Here is a 23,997-nt window from a genome sequence, read left to right as displayed (position 1 = left end):
GAGTGAGGGATGGAGCCCCTTTGGAAAAGTCCTTGCCCTCAGATCTCTCAACTCTGATGCCTAACAGGATGTTAATCACCCCCTAAAAAACTTCCTCTGAGCTCTAATTACTGCAGCACCCTCTGCTTCCCTGTCTGCCCCCCCCTTTCCCACCCCACAGGCTATCACGCCATATGGGGGACCTCTGTCACCACCCAGGAACCTTCCGGGTGTGGCCTGGGAGAGGGATCACATCGGCTGGGAGTTTTCAGAACACAAACGTGGGGCCCTCTTATGCCTGGCAGGCGAGCTCTTGGTCCCCTCCCTGTAGCCCACATCAGGCTGAGAGAGGACACAGCTCCACGGAGCAGAGAGAATGCCCCTGACCATGGGGCTGCTCCCTGCAGGCTCAGCAGGCATAGAAGCACACAGGGTGGCCATCAGTGGCATGGGAGAACAGCAAAAGCTAAATAAGGGGCAGGAGCAAGAGGCCCGGACCCACATTTTGGAATCTCCCCCCTGGAACATCCTCCCACCGGCGCCCTGGACCCCCTCACCCTCTGCTGTTTGTTAGGGAGTTGTGATAAGGCCCGGGGATCAGGAGAGTTTCCCTCTGGCCCCTTGATGGAAAGAGGGTGCTGGCAAATGCCTGGTTCACCGAACAGGGCCCAGGGGAGAGCCGACTGACCTGCAGCAGACTTGGGTCCTGAGTGCAGCTCCAGGCCCTCCCTGGGGTGGTCCTGAGCAGTGGGTTTGCAACTGGGCTCTGGGGGAGGGGTCTCCAGGAATCCTCTATGCAATTCCTGAGGACCTCTATGCAATGTTTGGGAGAGAACAAGCTAGACCCCCTCCTCTGACACTCCATGGGGGAATGGAAAGGCCAGGCTGGCTAGTCTCTCGTCACCTCTAGCTGTTATAATCTGAGATTTTAGCTCAATGTCCATTGCCTGGGACAAATGACAGTGGGACAAGGTTTGCGTGGCCTCTATGAGGGGTCTTAGCCTCATCTCCCCAAGCATAGCAGGGCCCCTCAGTAACCTTTGCCTCCGGGTGTGTGTGTGTGTGTGTGTGTATATGCAGGGACTGCTGGTACCCCTGGCCAGACTGCCGCACACTGACCCCGCCCAGAAGCGCCAGTCCATCTACGACGCTGTCTCCGACTCGGAGATGGTGGAGCAGGTGTTCGGCTTCCTCCCTGCCATGATCGGAGGGCAGGAGGGCCAGGCGTCCCCACGCTTCGAGGTGAGACCCGCCCTTGTCACACGGGGGTGGGAGGGTCACCCCGAGCGCCATCCCCGTCCAGCCTCTCTGAGGAGCTGGGACTCACACACCCAGGAGAGAAGTGTGTGTCTCCTGTGAGGCCTCCAGGGGTGCCACCGCGCAGCACACCCTTCTTCCACACACTTTAGGGGTCCAGCATTCTGCAGGACTTGGTTTGGGGGTCCCAAGGCAGAGAACTGGTGATACTCAGAGATGGGAGGCGAGTGTGACGTTAGGGGTTGCAGGGAGGGGGAGGCAGGAAGGAGCCAGGGCCATCCTCAAACAGACCCTCCCCATGGAACTGCCATCCCCCCACACGGGGATTATGACCTGGGGGCGCCCTCAGCCCTTCCCTGGGTGTGGATGGGCAGCTGGAACAGCCGCTCAGGAGGAGGACTTGACTCCTGCCTCGGTGGACCTGGGGCTCTTCAGAAAGGTGGGGGAAGTCTCAGGACATAGACAGGAGGAAAGTCAGAGCATCAGGGTCTACAGGGCCCTGCAGCCCACCCAGGGCCCACCCAGGGTCTCTGCATCTTGCAGACAAGCAGATGCTTGTAGGGGTACCCCACCTCCTCACCCCCCGGGATGCACACTCCTCCTGGTGGCCGGCTGAAATACTCACGACCCGGCCCCTATCTCCCACTGGCCTCAGGACCTGGAGTCAAGGGCCTCGAAGCTGCCTGAGGTCGACCTGGACACAGTCCCCATGGTGGAGGCACCGGAGGAAGATGCAGATGGCCTGGCTGACTATACCTTCCCCAAATTTGCTGCCACTTATTTCCAGAAGTCGGCCAGCTACGAGCACATCCGGCAGCCTCTGCGGCACCCACTGCTCTTCCACGAAGATGACACTGACTGTTCGGTACCCAGGGGCTCTCTGGTTTCCAGCAGTGCCCCCCTACCTTGTCCCCAAGCCTGGAGTCTGAGCTGTGGCTCAGAGGAGCAAGGAAGGTGCTGGGGATATGTGGGCACTGGTGCTGGGAACTAGGTTCCAGCCTGGTCCTCTGACCCATCTTCCCAGGCCGCCCTGGCTGTGTGGACCATCATCCTGAGGTTCATGGGGGACCTTCCGGAGCCCACGCTCTTCACCAAGAACAGCCTGCGTGGCAGACAAGCGATGCAGCAGAGCCATAGCACCACCCGAGCCCCTTTGCTCAGTGGACCTGCACAGGTGTGGGGAAGGGCAATGGTAGAGGAGGGCACCCAGCCAGGTCCAAATCCCCAGAAGCAAGACGTGAAGGGGGAGAGAAGACATGGAGGCTTCCCATTGGCAGCATCCCTTGAGCCCGGCCCCAAGCCAAAGCACCCTGGGGTTTTCAGTCTTGAATCATACTCAGGAACTCTGGAGTTGGAGATTGCACTCAGGTCATTTTGAATGATGCAGTCTTTAGTTGAGAGAGTCCCCCTGGGTGCTCCCAGGTATTGGATGTGACTGGAACAGGATCCAATGCATAAAGTAATAACCTCCACGGATGTTACTGGCTGCCCACCTGCTATGCAATGGTGGCTTCTCTCTTCACTTGGCCCCCAGGTGGGCCAGCCCAACAGGGTGGGGGTATTATGCTTATGTTATTGCTGAATCAAGGGAAGATCATGAAGGTGAGGGGCTTGCCCCCAGTCATAGCAAATATGTGTGATGGGGCTGGGATTTTAGTCTATTCCACCCAATTCCAAGACCAAGTTATTGACCCCTGCTCAATGCTGCCCCTGACTGCAGTGTTAACTCACACCCATTCTCAACTGAGTCCCAAGTCTTTCCTGGGGCTTCCGTTTCTTGATGTAATCTTGGTGGGACTGAGAGCAGACAAAAGGACTCCTGCAGCAGTGACCATACTTAGAGGCCCTCCCTCAGCAAAAGATCCAGGACTGTGCCATACGTGAGCTGACTGCCCAGGACTCAGCTCAGGGGTCTGTGGGGACTGTGGGCAGACAAGCTGCACAGAGACCTCAAGGAAGCTACAGCCAGGGGTCAGATGGCCATAACTGGGCCAGGCCTTACCAGGAAGTTGTCCAGTCCCCAGTCCTAGCTCCCTGATCACCAGAAGCACGGGCTCTACCAGAGCGTGTTGGTTAGCAATGGCCGTGTAACAAGTTAACCACACACTTAGAGGTGTATTAGCCAGGATTCTATAGGGAAACAAGACCAACAGGAGATATCTGTAAATATGAGATTTTGTAAAGGTGTCTCATGCAACTCTGTGGATGCATAAGTCCAAATTCCATAGGGCAGGTTGCAAGCTGACAACTCTTATAAAGGTCTTAATGAATCCCCCAGGAGAAGCTAGTTGGCTGAAATGGAGAGAAAGTCTCTCTTCTGACTTCTTTTAATTCCTTCAATTGATTAGATTAAACCACACTAATTATGGAAGACACTCCCCTTGGCCAACTGCAGATATAATCAGCCATGGATGTAGTCAGCATGCTGATGATTTAATAAATCAGTTTTCTGGTCTATTAACCAGCCATGAAATGTCCTTGAAATAACAGGCCAGTGCTTGTTTGACCAGACCACTGGGTACCATCACTTGGCCAAGTTGACATATGAACCCAAACCATAACAGCCAGTTACAACAGCCGACATTCATTCTCTCATGCAGTTTCTGAGAGCCAGGAATCGGGAATGGCTTAGCGGGGTGGTCTGGTTCAGGGTCCCTTGTGAAATCACAGTCAGGCTATTGACCGGGACTCTCTCAAGGCTTGATTGGGTCTGGAGAATTCACTTCCATGACAGCTCAGCACATGGTTGCCAGCAGAAGCTTCAGTTCCTTGCCTGTTCAGGTTTGACTGACATGTAGCTGAACTCAACATCAGGGCACTGAGATGTCCCAGAGGATAGCGGTGGTGAGCAGGCCATCAGGGAGGGCTTACTGGAAGAGGTGCCTCCTGAGGAGGAGCCTTCTGGCAGGGTGGTTTGCAGAAAGGTGAAGGGAAGCCAGACCAGGAGGGCTCTGGCCAGACCACCCACCGTGGGTGCAGGAGGAAGCAGGAGTTCAGGGGGAAAGGAGCTGTGGAGGTTTTTGATGGCAGGTGAGTACAGAGGGAGTGGAGTGGGAGCAGTGGCTTGTCTGTAGCTGTCTCATGAGAGCTTGAAGCCCTGAGAATCCTCCCAGAGCCGACGGGACAGTCTGTCCTGGCACGCAAGTCTCCAGGGCAGGGGGCTTGTCACATGCCTGCCTCCCCCTTCCCTCGGCCAGCCAGCACGCAAGCTCACTTACCCTCAGGGACTGTCTCCTTCCCCAGACACCCAGCCACAAGGACACAGGGATGAAGGACTTCTCCTCTATGAAGCCAAGGTGGTCCTCCTGGGTCACAGGCCAAGTGAGCTGGGACCAGCCCCACCACCTGCCTATGGCAGGAGTCTAGGCTCTCACCTCCCTCTCGAGGCTTTGATCCCTCCCTGGTGCATGGGGAGAGCCCCAGCCTCCCTGATGGCTGTCCCTGGGTTTCCAGGTGGCTGGCCAGCTGAACATCGGGGAGGACACCTTTGAGCCCGACATTCCCATCTCAGACAGGCCTTCGTCCAACCTGGAGAAGGTGCACTTCATCGTGGGCCATGCCATCCTGCGGCCTGGCCTCAGGTCAGTCCCTGTTCCAGCCTCCCATTCTCTGGTGGTCCAGGTGAAGCAGGAGGGAGGAGCGGGCTCCACCAGGCAGAAGGGGGACAGGGAACAGCCTCAGAGCCTTGAAGCAGCTTACTGGGCTGGAATTCCCATGGTTTGTCATAGGCAGGGCATGGAGTTTGGATTCAGTTCCATGGGCAGTGGAGAAAGGTTTTAAGCTGGAGAAGACCCTGATCATATTTGACTTCTGGAAAGATCTCTGCGGTACCAACATGGAGAAACGAAGCCTCCAGTGGGTGACCAGGAGGGGGCGGGTATAGAGGACCAAAGAGAGCCGATAGAGATGGTCTGGAAGTGGGAGTGGAGGTGGGGGCAGAAGAGCCATCCCAGAGACAGATGGTCAGACTGGTGGCTGCTTGGATTGAGGGGAAGAAGGATGGGAGGAGACTGGTGTCTTAGCTTGCAGCTGCCAGAACGCGATATACCAGAAACAGATCAGCTTTTCAAAAGGGGAATTTAATACATTACAAGTTTACAGTTCTAAGCCTATAAAATGTCCAAACTAAGGAATCCAGAGAAAGATACCTTAATTCAAGGAAGGTGCATGGGTCTGAAACAGCTCTGTCAGCTGGGAAGTCACGTGGCTGGCATCTGCTGGTCCCTTGCTCCTGGGCTCCGTTGCTTACAGCCTCTGTTCCTGTGGGCGCTCCTCACTTTGCTTCTCTGAGGATGGTTTTCATCTCTTGGCTTCCCTTGGCTCTCTCCAGGTTCTGGCTTGCTTAACATCTCATGGTAATGTCTGCTGGGCTCCAAATATCTCTAAACATCTGTGTCTTTGTTCTCTGGAGCCATTGTTCTCCAAGCAACTACATCTGCTCTCTGTCAGCTCTGAGGTGTCTCTCATTTCTGACTCTCTCCAAAAAGTTTCCTCTTTTAAAGGACTCCAGTAAACTAATCAAGACTCACCTGGAATGGGTAGGGCCACATCTCCATCTAATCAAAAAGTCACACCCACAATTGGGCACGCCACGCCTCCATAGAGGTAATCTAATCAAAAGTTTTCCACCCTTCAGTATTGAATCAGGATTAAAACATGACTTTTCTGGGGTACATAATACTTTCAAACCAGCACAGCTGGGATGACTCCCAGATAGTTCTGATTTGGGCAAATGGTTGGTAGGGGTGCCTCTAGGGACTGCAGAAAGAGGTCACTGACACATCCCAGCTCATGAAAGCTGACTGCCCCAAATATTCCCAACTCTCTGTTCAGTGACATTGCACTGGTGAAATTGGCATTGGTGGGGAGAATTACACCACAGGCATCAGCAAATGCAGCCTTCCCTGAAGAGCTGGTGGTTACACATATCCCAGTTCACCACTGGGCATCAGGGGAAAGATGCCAGCCTTGTGTATGTGGGGTGTGAGTGACTTGCGGGACATCCAAAGGTGTACTTTGTAAGATGGGAGAGGCCCAAGTCAGTGGGGAGGGGTCCAGGGAAATCCCTGCCCCAGGAGGAGAAAGAGAGGAGGACTCATGAGCTAAGGAGACTGGAACCCATTAGGAGGTGAAGAATTAAGGGGTTTCCCCACGATGTCCTTTCCTTTTCTCTCTGCAGTGAAAGATGGGTGGCTGGCTTGTTCAGGGAAGGAGAAGGGAGAATGTTTGAAATGTCTGTGACAGTGGGGAAAGGAGCAGGTTGGGCTGCTGAGAGGGCAGGGTAGCCCTAGAGATCCCTGGGGGTGCTTCCTGCAGCCCACAGCTAGAGGGCTGGGCAGAGAAGACAGAGGGCACAGGGCAGGAGGCTGTGTGGGGTGGATGAGAGAGCAGGCCAGGTAGGGAGGAAAGGCTCGAGGGATGAGATAATAAAAGAAAAGGCAGATAAGGGGCTGGAGGTTTGATGAGATAGGAAAGTGGCCGAAGGGAGTGCGATCATGGGGCCCTTGAAAGATGGCAGCACAGTCATGGGAGATGATAGTCAGGGGAACCTGCAGGGAGGCCCGCAGAGGCAGTTAGAGGTGAGGAAGCTGTGGAGGGTCTTCCCCATCCAGGAATGCAGAAGGAGCTCTGCATCCAGGTGCCTAGGTCTCCTTGTCTGGTTGCTCCTCCCCTACCCCCCAGTTCATAGTCCCCAACATCTGGCCCCTTCCCCGTCAGCTCCTTCCACCGCCTGTGTCCCAACCCCCAGCCCTGAGCCTACCCTCGCTGTGGTCTGTGTCTTTCAGGGATGAAATTTACTGCCAGATCTGCAAGCAGCTATCAGGGAACTCCAAAATAGGCAGCATGGCCCGGGGCTGGATCCTGCTCAGCCTCTGCCTGGGCTGCTTCCCACCCTCCGAGAGATTCATGAAGGTGGGGAAGCTTCACAAAGGTGGAGGGGGAGGCTCATGAAAGGGGGGAGATTCACGAGTGTAGAGGGAAGTTCATGGTGGAGAAGGTTCATGAAGGTGGGGGAAGAAGTTCATGAAAGGGGGGAGATTCACGAGTGTAGAGGGAAGTTCATGGTGGAGAAGGTTCATGCAGGTGGGGGAAGAGGCTCATGAAAGGGGGGAAGCTTCACAAAGGTGGAGGGAAGTTCATGGTGGAGAAGGTTCATGCAGGTGGGGGAAGAGGCTCATGAAAGGGGGGAGATTCACGAGTGTAGAGGGAAGTTCATGGTGGAGAAGGTTCATGAAGGTGGGGGAAGAGGCTCATGAAAGGGGGGAGATTCACGAGTGTAGAGGGAAGTTCATGGTGGAGAAGCTTCACAAAGGTGGAGGGAGAGGCTCATGAAAGGGGGGAGATTCACGAGTGTAGAGGGACGTTCATGGTGGAGAAGGTTCATGCAGGTGGGGGAAGAGGTTCATGAAGGTGGGGAGATTCACGAGTGTAGAGGGAAGTTCATGGTGGAGAAGGTTCATGAAGGCGGGGGAAGAGGTTCCTGAAGGTGGGGAAGGTTCACGAATGTAGGGTAAGGTTCACGAATTCATGAAGGTGAAGGAAGGAGCTTCATGAAGGTGGGAGCCATACGTGAAGGTGGGAGGAAAGGTGCATGAAGATTGAGGGAGGTTCATGAAGGTAAGAGGAGGTTCGTGAAGGTGGGGGAGAAGTTTATGAAGTTGGGAGACAGGTTTATGAAATGTGTGGGGCGTGGTTCATGAAGTGTGAGGGGAGGTTAATGAAACGTGGGGAAAGTTCAATAAGGTGTGGGGAAAGGTTCTTGAAGGTAGGGGGAGAGGTTCATGATGGCAGGGAAGATTCATGAAGGTGGGGTGGGGTTTATGAAGGCTGGGGGAGGTTTGTGAAGGTTGAGGGTGAGGTTCGCAAAGGTGGTGGGAGGTTCGCAAAGGTGGGACAGAGGTTCATGAAGGTGGAGGTAGAGCTGGTGGTGTTCTGGTATGACCAGAACACGGCTTGGCCCTAGGCTCTGGAGAAGGCTCCAGAAATCCCCGTCCATGGGCCTCAGTTCCCCACCCCTAGAAAATAGGACTCCAAACCTGGCTCCTTCCAATCCCTGTTTCATGTCTGTGGGGCAATTCAAGGGAACTCAGACTCCAGGGTGACTCTTCTCAGGCCAAGATGAGATGGCAGATGAAATGTGTGTAGAGAAGACGGAGCCGTCCCGGAAGTGGACTCCTGCATGGGTTGGAGACAGTGCCTCTTTCTGGTCCTTAGAACCAGGAGGTGGGGAGCTGGGGGGAGATGCTAGCAAGTGCTACAGGCCCCAGGCTCACTACTGGCATACACCTTTGCTCTGATTAAATAATATGTAGAAAATGCAGAAAGTCTAATAAGAAAATAAAAATCATTCGCCCGCCTATTTTCTTGGGCCTTCGTGGCACGACAGTGTCATTCTTGGGATCACACAGAAAATGCAGTCGCACATCCCCTTGTAGCTCTTCAGGGACAGCAGGGAAGCGCCGGGCACTGGGGGCTAGTCCAGACACCAGCTGACAACCCCAAGGGCAGAGGGACAAAATCTCCCTGGAACCTCTCTGCCTAGGCAAGATGAGGCACAACCAAATATTTTAAACATTCTCTCTTGCATTTTCACTTATCTCCAGAAATGTTTTCTCACATTATAAACTTCTCATAAGCACCAGTTTGAACGCCCTCTGTCTCCTGCAGCTGTCCCAGGACAGATTTAACTTATTCATGGATATTTAGGAGGTTTCCAATTGTCTCTGTCATTAATATATGTGCTGAAAAATATGTGTACGTGCCTTTAGGATAAATTTAACTGATTGGGTCAGAGAGCAGGAACATTTTAAGGCTTTGGCTATACTTGCTGTGGCCAAATTGCTCCCCAGAAACAGGGTACTGATTTTGGTCTGTCCAAAGTATGTGACAGCATCAGTCTCAAAGCACTTTTGCCAACGCGGAGGATTATAGATTTAAAAAAAAAACAAAACTTTGTTTGGCCTCCATGCTGAGTCGCCTCCTCTCCCTTCCTCACCCACCAGTATTTGCTGAACTTCATTGGTCATGGCCCTGTGGGCTATGGGCCCTTCTGTGCTGAGCGCCTGAGACGCACCTACGCCAACGGGGTCCGCGCAGAGCCCCCCACCTGGCTGGAGCTGCAGGTAGGTGGGGAGGGGCAGGAGTCAGGCGGTGGGGGGGGGGGGGTAGGGTGTGAGTGTGGGTCAGCGCCCAGGGCTCCCCCAGGACCTTCATGGGGCACCTTCCCCTAGGCCGGGTCCTTTGTCCTGCCCTGAGGAGTCGTGTCCTCTGTTCCCTTGGGCGCATGGAGGGGTGAAGAGGGCTGGGGACTCAGCACCCAGGCCTGCTTCTGGGTTGGGCTTCCCCACTTCTAAACTAAATCTGACAAATTAATTAGCACTAAAGTGTAAATGACTGCTAATTGCTTAACGCAAGGATATTTGCATTTTTAAAAGAAGGCAGCCTCTCTCCAGAGGGGTTGTACTTGGTGCAGTCTTCGAAGCAGTCACCACCTCCTTTACCTGCTTTGGCAGCTGCGTCACTGTCACCACCTCCCATGTCCTCAGGAAGGAGTGTTGAGACACAGTCAGGGTTGAGGAAATAATCCTCTCCCCACCCACAAGGCTGTCCCCACAGGCAGTCCTCTTGCTTCTCACCCTTCCACCCAATCCCGAGGGGTTCCCGCCCTCCTCCCCCTTGCCTTACCTGCTTGGTCCAGGAGCCCCGGGAGTCCTGGGTGAGCCTGCAGTGGCTGCAGGAACCACACACCCTTTTGCACCGAGAGGAGCCATAGCTTCCGCGGCTCCAGAAACGCTCCCGGTTCTGGACCTCAGAGATTTCCGAGAGTTCTTCAGACCTGCAGTGGTGCTAAAGCACTTCCCTGGCCCAGGCTCTGTAGCCCCCTCTAAAAGGGACACAGACAGAGGCGCACGTATGAGGCGTGGTCCTTGTTCCCCTGGCATCCGTTGGTCCAGGCAGCACATGTCTGTGGTTCTGCACTCTGGCTGATGCTGGGGCTTCAGACTATCCTGGCCCTCGGGAGCCTGGGGGGACATGGGGGGGGGACAGCCATTGCAGGCAGTGTCCAAGCCAGACATCCCAGGGCGGAAGGCCAATGTCTTCATCTGCCCCCCAGGCTGTCAAGTCCAAGAAACACATCCCCATCCATGTAATCTTGGGGACCGGGCAGAACCTGACCGTCATGGTGGACTCGGCCTCCACGGCGCAGGAAGTCTGCCTGCACATTGCCCGCAAGCAGGGGCTCTCGGACCACCTGGGCTTCTCCCTCCAGGTGGCCGTGTATGACAAGGTACGGCCCCCAGCCAGAGCTCCCCAAAGCTCAAGCCCTCGCATCAGCCTCCAGACACACGTGTGTATGCACACACGCACACACACCTACACACACATGCACACACAGCACATCCACACGACCTGGCATCCTGCCCTCCTGCCCACAGCCCTACACTCCCAGATTCCAGCCGAGCAGCTCTACCTAGACCACAGACAGTCTGGTACCCCCATTTGTAGCTCCCCTGTCCTGCAACAAACACTCACACCAGCCCCTGATACACTCACACTCTGCTCCAAGGCACCCACTCAGGCCTCCACGTGCAGGCCCATGTGGCCAGAGAGGAAAGGTCACATCCATACAGACCCCAAAACCCAACACGGTTGACCTCCCCGCCACAGAGGCCCCTGCTCCCGCTCCAGACACTTCACCCTCAGACACACTCACGCCTGTTGGCCAAGGGGCGCCTGGCCGTGTCAGTCTACACCGTCTTCCAGAGGAGGCAGGCAGGGAGGAGGGCACCCGGGGCTGTGGTGTGGACAGGCTCCAAAGCTGGCCCTTCACGAGGCAGCAAGGATGGTGCCCGGCACTCCTCCACGCTGGGCCCCGAGGCCTGAGGCCCGGCCTGCAGTAGCTCATGGGTTGCTGTGCTGGGGGGGACCTGTCCCGTGGGGCATGAGCACTCAAGCAGCTGCTGACCCACTGCCCCGGTTCTGGCCTCAGTTCTGGTCCCTGGGCAGCGGGCATGACCACATGATGGACGCCATCGCGCAGTGCGAACAGCTGGCCCGGGAGAGAGGCGAGGGCGAGCGCCAGGTGTCCTGGCGCATCTACTTCCGGAAGGAGTTCTTCACCCCCTGGCACGACTCCCGGGAGGACGCAGTCAGCACTGAGCTCATTTACCACCAAATCCTCCAGGGAGTCCGGTCCGGCGAGTACGGCTTCAAGAAGGTGAGGACCCTGGGGGCCAGCTGGGGTCGCTGGGACGGAGACCAGGGGAATTGACTGCCTCACAGTCCTGGAGGCTGGAAGGCCAAATCAGGGCGTCTGCAGGCCATGCTTCCCCTGGAGCCTGTTGTGTTCTGGCCGTGGTGCTGGGGGAGCCCGAGCCAGGGTGGGCTGGGCTGGCTGCTGCAATCAAGGGTCGCTCCATGGAGGAAGGGGCCCTGCAGATCTCAGAGAAGAGTGACAGGTAGGGGCGGGAGGATACGTGCAAAGCTTTACCTATAGAAGCCCCTGGCACAGGAGGGAGAGGGATGGTCGTGGGGGGTCCTTGCCCCTCCTTGGGGGTGCCACAGTCCCTTCCAGGCATTGGAGTCCAGGGTTCTGGCAGCGGGCAGGGATTTCTCACAGTCAGGTGCAGGCCCAGCCTGTCCGCCCCACGGTAGTTCGGTGCATGAGCCGCAGCGTCAAGTCCAGCCCTACCTCTGCCCCTGCCACAGGACCTTGGGATGTTCCATCCCTTTTTGGAGCCTCTGGGCTCATCTGGAACTGGAGGAGAGCAGCAGCACCTCTTCTGCAAGGTGGTGGGAGATGGAGGCAAGCTCACAGTGGAGAGAGAGCAGCAGCCCCACGCCTCCCTGCAAGGGGGTTGGGAGCATGCAGCTCGGGGAGTGAGGCAGCTGGGGAGAGGAAGTGTCCAGGAGGATAGGACATGCAGGGGGCCAGGAAGCCAGAGAAAAGGGCCGTAGGGGCCCTGGGGCCAGAACACTGCCCCAGGCTGGGCTGTGGCAGATACTCAGGATCCCCCCCAACAGAGTCCTTCTGAAACCTGCATTTGGGTGGCGATGGTCTCCCTTGTGAGGACCGAGGCTCAGGGAGTGTGCACTCAGACACCCCACCCAAAGCAAATTTGGGGCTCCACCAGGCCTCTGAGCTCCCTCCCCACACTACCTGGCTCCACAAGGGGTGGGAGTGGAGTGCCAGGGAGCAGGGGTTTAGTTGGGGACCATCCCATTGAGAGGGGAAGCAAGCTAAGGCAGTTCATGCTGGAGCCGCTGGACAGATCTATAGCATTGGGGTGAGGGCTGGGGTGGGGGACAGCTGTGTGGACAAGGTGGGCTCTCATGCATCTCCCCTCATGCTCCCACCCCCGTCTGTCCCGCGGGTGGTGCAGGAGGAAGAGCTGGTGGAGCTGCTGGCCCAGCACTGCTACGTGCAGTTCGGTGCCTCGGCGGGCAGCGAGGCCATCAGGGAGCTGCTGCCCAGCTGCATCCCCACCAAGCTGTACAGGACCAAGCCCCTGGAGCGCTGGGTCAGCCTGATCACCGCCACCCTCACCCAGGTCAGCCTTCATGCAGCCCCTGCATCTCCCCTGGGGGGCGGTGGGGCCCACCTCCACAAGCTCAGGGTGCAGAGCCAGCGGAGCCCTCTGTGCTGTAACTGACCCCCACAAGACACCCCATCCTGGACAATGGGGACCCATCAACTACCAGCTCAGTTCCTTGCTATAGGACCGTCCACCTTCCCTCCTCCCTTAAGTTGGGTTTGGGGCTGGGCAGAGGAGGCTGGGCAGCTGGTTCTGGCTCATTTCTACTGTGGCATCTGGTTGGGCCCTGGCCTGTGGCACACTCAAATGTACACGCACGGAGATATGCACGCACAGAGGCACATGCAGATGTGCACACGTACAGACATGCACACACAGGAGCACTCACAGACACGCAAGATGTACAGACAAGTACACACAGACACATACGCAGACACACACACAGACAAGCACACACAAACACTTAGTGGGGCCGGGTGGGGCGAGGTCGAGCTGCCAGAGAATGCTGGGGCCTGTGGGAGACAGGGGACAGAGGGAGGCGACCCCGCACAGGCCTGACTCCCTGCGCAGGCACCGTACACCTTGCAGCACAGCCCCCCGCTGGCCGTGCAGGAGCAGGTGGTGGACGCAGCCCGCCTGCGGTGGCCCCTGCTTTTCTCCCGTCTCTTCCAAGTCACCACACTCTCCGGTAAGGGTGTCTGGCCGTGGGAGGCACCTGGGACCCCGCAGCCAGCCCAGGCTTCACACCTCCGTACCCCCTGCCAGGTCCCCGCCTGCCCAAGGCTCAGCTGATCTTGGCCATTAACTGGAGGGGGCTGGCCTTCCTGGGCCAGACGGAGAAGATGCTCCTGGAACTCTGCTTCCCAGAGGTGACGGGTCTGATCGCCAACAGGTGGGCACCCCAAGGGAAGATGACCCTAAACCTCTCTCTGCTCATGACTGGAGTCCTTCGGGTTGATGTATGCAGAGGCTTGGGGAGAGGCCAGGAGAAAGAGGAGGTGGGCCGTCCCTGGGCGTCTGGGCTGGAGGTGGGCAGTAAGGGTGAGCATGGACCATCGAAAGGTCAATTGACTCAGGATCCACCCCACTTCCCGTCACAGGGTGGACATGGCCCCCATAACTCTGCTTCTGTGCATTGCCCTCTTCAGACTCTTCTTTAAAAATCCAGAGCCCTCTGGGTAGCTTGTAGCTTGTAGCCTTTTTGGGTGACTCATTTCATAGACTCCCTGCCTTTTCATGGGCAAGACCTGGTCCTGCTGAGGATCTAGATAGTCTGGGAGAGGGGACGAGGGGGTGGAGCCTGGACCCACCTGCAGATGTATAAACTGAGGCACAGGGAGGTGAGTGCATAGCAGTTCCCTTTCAGCTCTGACACTCTCTGCACTGCCACACGGTGACCGTGTGCGTCAGCTGCCTCATTACCTCTCCATGTTGACCACCCCCCACCCTCAGACCCCTGAGCTCTGCCACACCCACATCCACCCATGGGGTTCCCAGGACCCGGGAGAGCTGGGCTCAGACTCCAGCCTTGGGCAAGTGGCTATGTCCTTGACTGCATGCGGGAAAGTGCCCTTTTGGCAGCTGGCGAGAGCAGGGAGGGATGGAACCCCCTGGTCACGTGATGCCCGTGTCCCCCAGGGTGGCCCAGGGCGGGCAGAGGCTGGCTCTCTCCACGCTGCACCAAGAGGAATATGAGTTTGCTTCCCCCAGCGGCGTGGCCATCGCCGAGCTCGTGGCCCTGTTTCTGGAGGGTCTGAAGGAACGGTCCGTTTTCGCCATGGCCCTGCAGGACCGAAAGGCCACAGGTGCCAACTGGGGAGGGGTGACAACTCGGGGCTGTGGACCAGCCAGCAGCTCGGGGGACAGATTTGGGAAGGACCCTCCCCTCTCTCATCCACTCTCTGCTCCTCCTCAAGCTAAAGGGGTCTAAGGCAAGAGCTCAAACCTTCGGCCCTGGAATATCTTTCTGCCGGAAGCTTAGGGAAGGGTCCAACGCCCCTGCCCCCAACCCAGCAAATCAAGCGTCCTGAGCTCCTCTGTGCTCTGGATACCCCCACCCATCGTGTTATCCCCTTGTACAGGCACAGAACTCAAAGCTCTGAAAAAGGGAGCAACTTGCCTAGGGCCACACAGCTGGGGGAGGTCTGTGGGGCTCTGAGCCCAAGCTGTCTAGTTCGGGGTCCAGTACCCCATCTAGTCAGACCCAGTGCTGCCAGGCTGATGGGGGAGACCAGCCGAGGCTGGGCATCTATGGGAAAGCAGGCAGTGTAATTAATGCAGGGACATCAGGGGGATGCAGTGGCTGTGGCCTGTGCCTTCTCCCTTCCCACCTTCCCCTGGCCCACTGCCTCCTCCCCTGAGGGGGTCTCCCCAGCTCCTGCCTTGCCTTGGGCTGTGCGTCTGTCCACCACAGCTGGTGGGTGAGAGTCCCCGAGGCCCGAGGTTCGAGCCTCTCCTCCACTGGCCGTGGGAGCAGTCAGGGGCTATGCCTCAGTTTCCCCACCCGTCAGAAGAAGCGGCCCTCTCGGTGCCCACCCGGCCCTGGCTCCTGCCGGGCCCATGGTAAACAGTGGCTTCTCTATCCCCCTGCACGTGACCTGGACTCCCAGATGACACCACCCTCCTGCCCTTCAAGAAGGGGGACCTGCTGATCCTACCCCAGAAGCAGGGGCTGCTGGCCTCTGAGAACTGGACAATGGCCCAGAGTGACCGCACAGGCAAGACCGGACTGGTGCCCACTGCCTGCCTCCACATCATCCCCACCATCGTCAAGCCCTCAGCGCAGCTGCTGGTAACTCTCCTCTTCCTGAGGCCCAAGCTCAGGGGCCTGTGCTCTCCCAGGATGTAGCCTCCTGCCCCGGGGGACTGTGTCCCTGCAGTGCCCGGCTGGCATAGACACTTAGGAAATGCTCAAGGAGTGGGCGTCCTGGGAGCTTCCCCCAACCTTGGCCTCATTTAAACCTGGTCCATGGCAGGGGGGCCGAGTGTACCCCACTTCAACATAACCCCAAGACCAGCTTCCATGGCCAGTCACATGAAGAGACAGGAGTGGGTAGAAGTGCGCTGGGAGCCCCATTCCAGGAGGGAAGACGGGGGTAGGCAGGCACCTGGGCAAATTGTGACCAGTCCATTGCCAGTTTGCAGAGTGCTACCACAAAGCAGCCCGGGTCATTGTGGGACCAAATAACAAGGCAGGGGGCTTGCATCTCTGGGAAGGAATGGCTCCCTGGGGGTGAGACTTTTGTGCCAAGACCTGAAGGAGGGGGCAAGCTAGGCTGGGTGGGGAGAGAGGCCCCCGAGGTGGGGGGGCCTTGGGAAAGGGGCCTCGTGCCTTAACAGCCCCAGAAGGGCTGCACCCTGAGACCCACAGCCATTGGCCCTCATCCTCTAAGAGGAAGGAAATAGGTGCCAAAGGCCGAGTGGGGCCCTGGGTCATGCAACTGGCAATGCTGCAGGGAGCAGATCTGGTCTGGCCAGTCCTGGGGTCCAAGCTCCTCCCAGGTCACGAAGGCCAACGGGACGGGAGGACATGTGGGAGGGTCTCCTGGGCAGAAGCCCCGGGGCCCACAGCCTGCACCCCTGCAGAGCCTGCTGGCCATGTCGCCAGAGAAACGGAAGCTGGCTGCCCAGGAGGGGCGCCCCACCCAGCCGCCACCTGCAGAACAGCCCAAGGAAAAGCCCCACACCCTGGAGGAGTTCTCCTACCAGTTCTTCAGGTGCCTGGGCTGGCCCCCCACCCTGGCCCCGCCAAGCTCCCCAGCTCTGCTCCCTACGGACACAGGACATGGTCAGGCAAGCCAGGGGCTGCCCGGCAGGAAGGGCCCTTGGGGCCCTCTGAGTCCCCCTGCACATCCCCCGGAGGTCGGGGCAGTGCCCCTTACACAGAGGCCCAGTGAGAGCAGAGGATATGCCCCCGTGGGTGCCTGCGGGGAGCAGAGCCTCGGGGTTACACATGGGTGGGGGAGGGGCGCAGAGGAGCGGCTCTCACGTCAGGCCTGCGTCCCATCAGCGCCCCGGAGAAGGAGACCATCAGCAGAGCCGTGCTCTCCCTGACCCGGGCACGGAGCCGCCTGTGGGCCCACTCCCCCGAACCGCTGCGGCAGCCTCTGCTCAAGAAGGTCCATGCCAACACCAGCCTGTGGGACTGCACCTACCAGGTCTCCATCGATATCCTTTCCTAGCCAGCTCTCAGCACCCCTACAGGCGCAGGCCCCTGCTGCCCTTCCCATCCCTGTGAGACACAAGACAGAGCCCAGGGTTGGGGGTCAAGCTGGGGCCTCGTCAGAGGTTAGCATGGGGGTAGGTAAAGACATAGTGTAGGGCAGAGTCCAGGGTGAGTGGGGAGCCAAGGTCACTGGTTACTGTGGGACTGCAGTCCAAGGTTAGGGTGGGGTGGGTCAAGGGTTAATGTGGGCCTGGGGTCAGGGGTCAGTGTAGTCCAGGGTTAGTGAGTGACTAGATTAGCATTCATTGTGGGACCTGGGTGAGGATCACAGTACATCTGGAATCAGGGCTAGCCTAGGGCCTAGGGCCAGGGTCAAGGATTAGTGTGGGCACAAGGTCAAGGGTTAGTGTAGGGATGGGGTCAAGCAATAGTGGGGGGACAAGATCAAGGGTTAGGATGGGATGTGGATCAAGTGTTAGTATAGGCTCAGGTCAAGGGTTACTGAGGGACTACAGATAAGGGTAATTGTGGAGCTAATGTCAAAGGTCAGCATGGAACTTAGATTCAGGTTAGTGTAGAACAGGGTCAAGGGTCATGGTGGGGCTTAGGTTAAGGTTAATGTGAGACAGGAGTTAGTGTGGGGTGGGGTCAAGGGTTAATGTTGGGTGGTGTCAAGGGCTGGGTGGGCTGACAGAGAGATGGGTGTGGCGGGGAATCAGAACAGCCAGGTCCAGGTTTAAGGCGGGACTGAGGTTGGGGGTCAGTGTAGGGTCAAGAATCATGGTCTAGCTCTGGGTCAGGGTATTAGCTTGGAACGAGGGTCAGGGGTCCGCTGACCCCAACCCCATGTCCGCCCCTTCCCGAATTCTTCTCCTTGACGGCCACACCCATCCTCAGGTACATGGGTGACTACCCCTCACGGCAGGCCTGGTCCTCCCTGGAGCTCACGGACCAGATCTTCTCGGGGGCCCTGCAGGATGCCACCCTGCAGGACGAGGTCTACTGCCAGATCCTGAAGCAGCTGACGGACAACACCCACAGGTCCACTAGGGCGGGGGTCCCAGCACACCCATGCTCACCCCCTCAACCAGGCATTGCCAGCCCCACTCGGTCCCATTCGGTCCCATTCAGTCCCAAGGCCCTGGCCCTGGTTCCCTGGGGGTGAGACCTTTGTGCCAAGACCTGAAGGAGGGGGCAAGCTGGGCTGGGTAGGGAGAGAGGCCCCGAGGTGGGGGTGCCTTGGGAAAAGGGCCTCATGCCTTAAAAGCCCCAGAAGGGCTGCACCCTGAGACCCACAGCCATTGGCCCTCATCCTCTAAGAGGAAGGAAACAGGTCCCAAAGGCTGGCTTCCAGGGGTGATTTCAGCTGTGGGGAGAAAGGTCCCAAGGCCCACCCACCCCCCCTCTCTGTGTGGCCCGATAGGCCTTGGCCACTCTGAACCACAGTATCCTCCTCTCCACCTCCTCACCATATCAATCAGTGGAGGAGCAGGCAGCACGCGGCCTCACCTGGGCAGCATGTGCCCACCTGGGCAGCGGCTGGCACACAAACGTCATGGGTGACCGGCGTCCCTCCCGTCACCTGCCCAGGTACAGCGAGGAGCGCGGCTGGCAGCTGCTGTGGCTGTGCACAGGCCTCTTCCCACCTGGCCGGGAGCTGCTGCCCCACACCCAGAAGTTCCTGGACACGCGGAGGAAGAAGCTGCTGGCCCCTGACTGCAGCCGCCGCATCCAGAGGGCCCTGAGGTGAGCAGGCCGGCCCCATGCTGCCCCCAGGGAGCCCGCTGCCCAGTGGGGGAGCTGCAGCTTGCCAGCAAGGCCTACATTGCATCCTGTCTGCTCTGGAAACCACTGCCAGCCCAGGGAGGCAAGGCCAGGCAGGGAGAGGTGGGTTTCTGGAGGCTTCCGGCACGGTGTCCCCTGCCCCCATCGCTGCTCGTCTGGGGCACAGAGGGGATTGACCAGGTGAGGGGTCATGACCTGATTGCAGGCCCTGGTTGGGGGAGGGGGTGATCCTCCAGAAGGTCCTGCCAGAAACCCCATCCCCCATGATACCTGTAGCGTGAAAACCAGGATGCAAACACACTGCTTCCATTGGTGCCCGCACCCCAGGGGCCCCTCAGCCCGGCCAGCCCATGTCCCTGCCCCTTGTGTGTCCTCGGGTGTCCCCGCCTCTCCTCAGAGCCACAGTCCTACCTGGGCGGGGAGACAGGCCCACCTCCATCCCCTCCTCTGGGGGCCGTGGGCTGGGCACGCCAGGCTGGGAAGCCCCCCAGGAGGGGCAAGGGGCCAGGGTCAGCCCCTTGGCAGTGGTCTAGGTTTACCTTTGGTTTCATTTTGGTGCCTCTCAGGTGGGGGCTCTGGCCAGGGGGGTGGACAGGGGGTGTCAGCAGCCTGTCCTGTGGCAGGGTGGGTCCCCGCACGCAGCCCCCACACCAGGTGGAGGTGGAGGCCGTGGAACAGAATGTGTCCCGCATCTGCCACAAGATCTACTTCCCCAATGACACCAGCGAGGTAAGGCAGCCGCCTCCCTGGGTCTGCACCCTCAGGCCTCCAAGAGGCAGCAGGTGGGAGAGGGGGCTTCTGGCCTCACCCCCACCCCCGTGCCCCTGGGTTACCCATGCAGAGCTGGGACATGGGCTCCCTGCAAGCAGAGGGGTCTCACCCAGCCAGTCTCCTGCCCACTGCCCCCCACGCACCACCGTCTCCCCTGAGAATCTCTCTGCTCATGCTTTCCTTGGGACCCCTCAGAACGTAAACCGAGCACTTTGGGAAAACCACTCCTGCTGACCTGTCTCCCCAGCCCCTGGGGTGTGGCAAGTACCTGAGGGGAACAGGTGCGGAGTGGGTTCTCGGGGCAGGAGTGACTTGGGCATTCCGGGGCAAGGGCCCAGGACACCGCAGGCAGAGAGAGAGTTGGGCAGCAAAACTTGAGGGGCCCCCGGCCCACGTCCGAGGTGGAGCCACCACCAGCTGCAAGGGGTCGGCCCGGCCCTGGGCACTCAGGCCCGGGGACCCCGGCAGCAGCCTCATGGCCCCCGTCTGCCCAGATGCTGGAGGTGGGTGCCAGCACCCGGGTGCGGGATGTGTGCCAGGGCATTGCCACCAAGCTGCAGCTGGCCTCCTGGGAGGGCTGCAACCTCTTCGTCAAGATTGCGGACAAGGTGTGGTTGGACAGGGGTGTGGTTAGGGTCAGGGGCCAGAGGGAGCCAGAGGGACAGCCGAAGGATGGGAAGGGAGGGGGTACATCTCCCAACAACCGGGTGGACATGGTGTGGTTGCAGACGTCAGCCTGCCCCGGCCCCCTTGCTGGGCCGGCCTTTGCTGCATGGTGGGTGGTCAGTAGGGTCAGGGGCCACTGCCCCTCGAGCTTGGCCCTGCCCCAGCATGTGCTTAAGCCTCACACCCACCCAGGAAGGCCTCCCTGGGGGTAATCTGCCTACATGACCTCCCTGCCGGCCCCTCACCCACCCACCCCAGGTGATCAGCCAGAAAGAGGGAGACTTCTTTTTTGACTCCTTGAGGCAGGTGTCTGACTGGGTGAAAAAGAATAAGCCCCAGAAGGAAGGTGAGGGAAGTCCCTGGGCAGCTGTGGGTGGGGGGAGAGGGAGCAACCTGGGATGGGGGTTTGGGGAGAGAAGGGAGACAGCACAGAATGTGGGGGAGAGGGAGAGGGCAGCTGGGAAGGGGGTCGGGGGTTAGGAGCACAGGCACAGCCCCTGTCTGGGAGGGGACTGCAGGGAGCATGTGCCAGACCAGGTGGGGACATGGGGCTGGAGCAGAGCTGCAGGCCAGGCTTGGTGCCCCCTCTCCCCAGGGGCCCCCGTGGCACTGCCCTACCAGGTGTACTTCATGCGGAAGCTGTGGTTGCACGTGGTCCCGGGAAGGGATGTGAATGCAGACGCCATTCTCCACTACCACCAGGTACCCAGACCCACCCCAGTGGGCACTGGTGGGCCACACTCACTCCCTTCACCCACCTGCTCACCTGCCTGGTGAGGTGGAGGGCGCAGCAGGCTCATGGTGGAGCTGGACTGCCTGGCCTTGGGACACTGGCACCAGCCCCTGGCCGGCCCCTGCCCCAAGACCCCCCCATGATGGGCAGGTTGAGTGTGGGGGCTCCGACAGCCAGGAGCAGAGCAGCGCATCGGGGGACTGCCTGTCCCAGCACCTGGCCCCACGACCAAGTGGAGGCAAGGGTGGAGGGTCTGGGGCTGCCTCAGGGAGAGTGGGGAGAACCACTGCCCCAACACGTGATGTCAGGATACCCTACCCAGTTCCCAGGCTGCTCCCTCTAAGGGAACCCTACCTCATGGGCTGTAGCCTGCTCTGCCTCTCCTGGGTGGGGACAACACCCATGTAACTGCCCCGAGGTGTGTGGGGGCGGCGGGTGGCAGCCAGGGCAGCTCCGGGCAGTGGCCTGAGGCCCGGCCACACTCTGGTCACCCCAGGAGCTGCCCAAGTACCTGCGTGGCTTCCATAAGTGCTCGCGTGAGGATGCCGTGCACCTGGCGAGCCTCATCTACAGGGCCCGGTTTGACAGTGACCGCTCCCAGCTGGCCAATGTGCCCAAGATCCTGCGGGAGCTGGTGCCCGCTGACCTCACCCGCCTGATGTCCGCAGAGGAGTGGAGAAAGGTCTGCAAGGGTGGTGGTGGGGCCTCAGGGCTGCTGACTACACACCCCAGGGGCCCACCTCCTCCCCCACTTGCATACCCAGCCAGCCTGGGGACAGCAGGCACAGTCCTGGACACAGGATGCACTCAGCCTCATCTGTCACACCCTTCCCCATGGCCGTCCACTGCACGTCAGGGATGTGTTCCCCCCCCACCCTGGGGGCAGAAACACCTTGGCTTTAAGCTCCACCCCCATATCCACATCCAAGGTGGACCTTCAGGTAGCTGCTGTATTGAACCAGGGCCTTAGGAAGCCCTGGGGAGCCTAGGTCCTGGGGTGGGGTGGGGGGGTCCCGATGTAGTTCCGAGAGGCCCTGCCCACCCTTACCAGCCCTTGCCTACCCCAGAGCATCCTCGTGGCCTACGACAAGCACACCAGCAAGACGGTGGACGAGGCCAAGGTGGCCTTCCTGAAGTGGATCTGCCGCTGGCCCACCTTCGGGTCTGCCTTTTTCGAGGTGAAGGTAGGCCTCACCCAGCTCCTACTCCCTCTCCCAGGCAGCCCTCCACTCTGGCCAGCACGTCTCAGGGTGGGGATCCAGTGCTGTGCCGGCAAGAGCATGCATGCCTGTATGTGCATGTGGGGGTGGGGTTGCACACATGTACTCAAACACACACATGTGCTCCTGTGGTGTGTGCATATGTGGGCAGTCATACATGTGCACACGTGTGTGTACAAGTGTGTGGTGTGTACATGCACTGTCTGCATGCAGACATATGTGTACAAGTTTGGGGGTGGGTGTGCATATGCACATATGTGAACCCACATGTGTGTTTGTGTTATGTGCCTATGCGTGCATTCATTAGTGTGTGCAAATGTGTGTAAAAGTGTGTATGTGCTGGTGTGTGCAAGGTAAATGTCTATGCATATGTGTGTACATGCACGTGTGTGTGCATGCAGATATGTGTGTACATGTATACATGTGGGGTGGGTGTGCATGTGTGTTTGTATGTGCATTCATGTGTATGCACATGCATATGTGCATGTATTTGAATGTGTGCATATATGCTCACCCGCATGCATGTGCCTGTGGGTGTACGCACTCATGAGTGTGTACACATGTGTGTGTATGAGTGTGTGCATGTGCAGCTATGTGCATGTGTGCACATCTGTGTGTGCACGTGTGTATGAATGTGTGGATGTGTGCATGTGTCTCAGGGAAGATGAGCGCTGGCAGCCACCAGGAGTTGGGCTGTGACTGCTTGTGCCCCTTCCCCAGCAAACCTCAGAGCCCTCCTACCCAGAGATCGTCCTTGTCGCCATCAACTGCCATGGTGTCCTCCTCATCCACCGCAAGACCAAGGTAGCCACAGTGGGGGACCCACCCGGTACCCGGGGCCCCCAGGCAGGAGGACAGCGGCAGCCCCCCTCCCCAGGCCAGACCCACCCAGCCCACTGCCTGCTCTCCCACAGGAGCTGCTCACCACCTACCCCTTCACCAAGATCTCCAGCTGGAGCAGCGGGAGCACCTACTTTCACATGGCCCTGGGGAGCCTGGGCCGGGGCAGCCGCCTGCTCTGTGAGACCTCTCTGGTGAGCCCAGAAGCGAGCCGAGGGGTGCTAGGGCCTGCACCTCAGGAATGGACATGGCCAGCCCTGCCCACCTAGCCCCTACAATCAGGAGAGCGGCTGACCCGAGGGCTTGGCCCCTGTGTCCAGAGGCGGGCAGACCCCAGGCTCGCCAGAGTGGAGGTCTGGGCTGGGCACATCACGCAGCAGGGTCCTCCATGGTCCAGGGGCCCTCTGAAGTGGGGGGAAAGCTCAGGGCCCTGCAGTTCAGGCAGCAGCGGGACCCCCTTACCTCTTCACCCTCCCTGCCCCGACATATCACTGAGGTGTCGACAGAGCCTGGCACTTGGCTGGACCCCTGAGTCCAAGACCCCCAGCCCTCCAGCATCCCCTCACCCTCTAACTCAGCCCTCCCCTATGCAGGGCTACAAGATGGACGACCTGCTGACCTCATATGTGCAGCAGCTTCTGAGCACCATGCACAAGCAACGGGGCACCCGGGTGCCAGCTGAGTCCTAACAGCAGATGCTGGTCCCCTATGCCCGGGGCTTGCTCGCCTGCCCTAGGACCTGCCAGCTGCACACAGCATGCACCCCCACCCTCCTCCTGCACAAACACACACCCATGGCTCCCACAGGCAACCCTACATGGGCCCTCTCGTTCCTGGGAGCTGACCCAGAGCCCAAAGGGAAGCCAGGGCGAGGCTGGGGGGGTGCAGGCCTCCAGGGCTGAGACATTCCCCTCCTAGGATGCTGAATAAAATTCTGGGACCTCAGAGAAATACGTGCATCAATGAGAGAACAGGGTGGGTCCGATGGGCTGGAGGCCTGTGGGGGGGGGGGGGGGCAGCTTGGGACACAGACCAGCCAAGGCT

At 59.1% G+C, this 23,997-nt stretch overlaps 1 protein-coding gene across 1 annotated transcript in view; it reads left to right on the top strand.

Moving 5' to 3' along the window:
* MYO7B (myosin VIIB) overlaps nt 1–23,895 on the top strand; it is a 101,854-nt gene extending 77,959 nt beyond the window's left edge. The window contains exons 22-48 of the mRNA XM_077153475.1: nt 1,060–1,221; nt 1,892–2,101; nt 2,261–2,410; nt 4,480–4,557; nt 4,690–4,817; nt 7,023–7,149; nt 9,240–9,359; nt 10,352–10,525; nt 11,228–11,455; nt 12,621–12,788; nt 13,344–13,461; nt 13,539–13,665; nt 14,412–14,578; nt 15,383–15,564; nt 16,359–16,489; nt 16,783–16,940; nt 17,826–17,979; nt 18,529–18,684; nt 19,347–19,452; nt 19,989–20,102; nt 20,419–20,506; nt 20,756–20,862; nt 21,390–21,575; nt 21,961–22,077; nt 22,834–22,917; nt 23,028–23,147; nt 23,547–23,895. Coding sequence (XP_077009590.1) covers nt 1,060–1,221; nt 1,892–2,101; nt 2,261–2,410; nt 4,480–4,557; nt 4,690–4,817; nt 7,023–7,149; nt 9,240–9,359; nt 10,352–10,525; nt 11,228–11,455; nt 12,621–12,788; nt 13,344–13,461; nt 13,539–13,665; nt 14,412–14,578; nt 15,383–15,564; nt 16,359–16,489; nt 16,783–16,940; nt 17,826–17,979; nt 18,529–18,684; nt 19,347–19,452; nt 19,989–20,102; nt 20,419–20,506; nt 20,756–20,862; nt 21,390–21,575; nt 21,961–22,077; nt 22,834–22,917; nt 23,028–23,147; nt 23,547–23,642 — 3,756 coding nt within the window. The 3' untranslated portion in view covers nt 23,643–23,895. The remainder of the gene's footprint in view (nt 1–1,059; nt 1,222–1,891; nt 2,102–2,260; nt 2,411–4,479; nt 4,558–4,689; nt 4,818–7,022; nt 7,150–9,239; nt 9,360–10,351; nt 10,526–11,227; nt 11,456–12,620; nt 12,789–13,343; nt 13,462–13,538; nt 13,666–14,411; nt 14,579–15,382; nt 15,565–16,358; nt 16,490–16,782; nt 16,941–17,825; nt 17,980–18,528; nt 18,685–19,346; nt 19,453–19,988; nt 20,103–20,418; nt 20,507–20,755; nt 20,863–21,389; nt 21,576–21,960; nt 22,078–22,833; nt 22,918–23,027; nt 23,148–23,546) is intronic.
* The last annotated feature ends 102 nt before the right edge of the window (nt 23,896–23,997 follow it).

This window comes from Tamandua tetradactyla, chromosome 3, assembly GCF_023851605.1.
Source record: "Tamandua tetradactyla isolate mTamTet1 chromosome 3, mTamTet1.pri, whole genome shotgun sequence".
Taxonomy (NCBI): domain Eukaryota; kingdom Metazoa; phylum Chordata; class Mammalia; order Pilosa; family Myrmecophagidae; genus Tamandua; species Tamandua tetradactyla.
The sequence above is the reverse complement of the archived record's forward strand: the minus strand, read 5'-3'. Positions and strand labels throughout refer to the sequence as shown.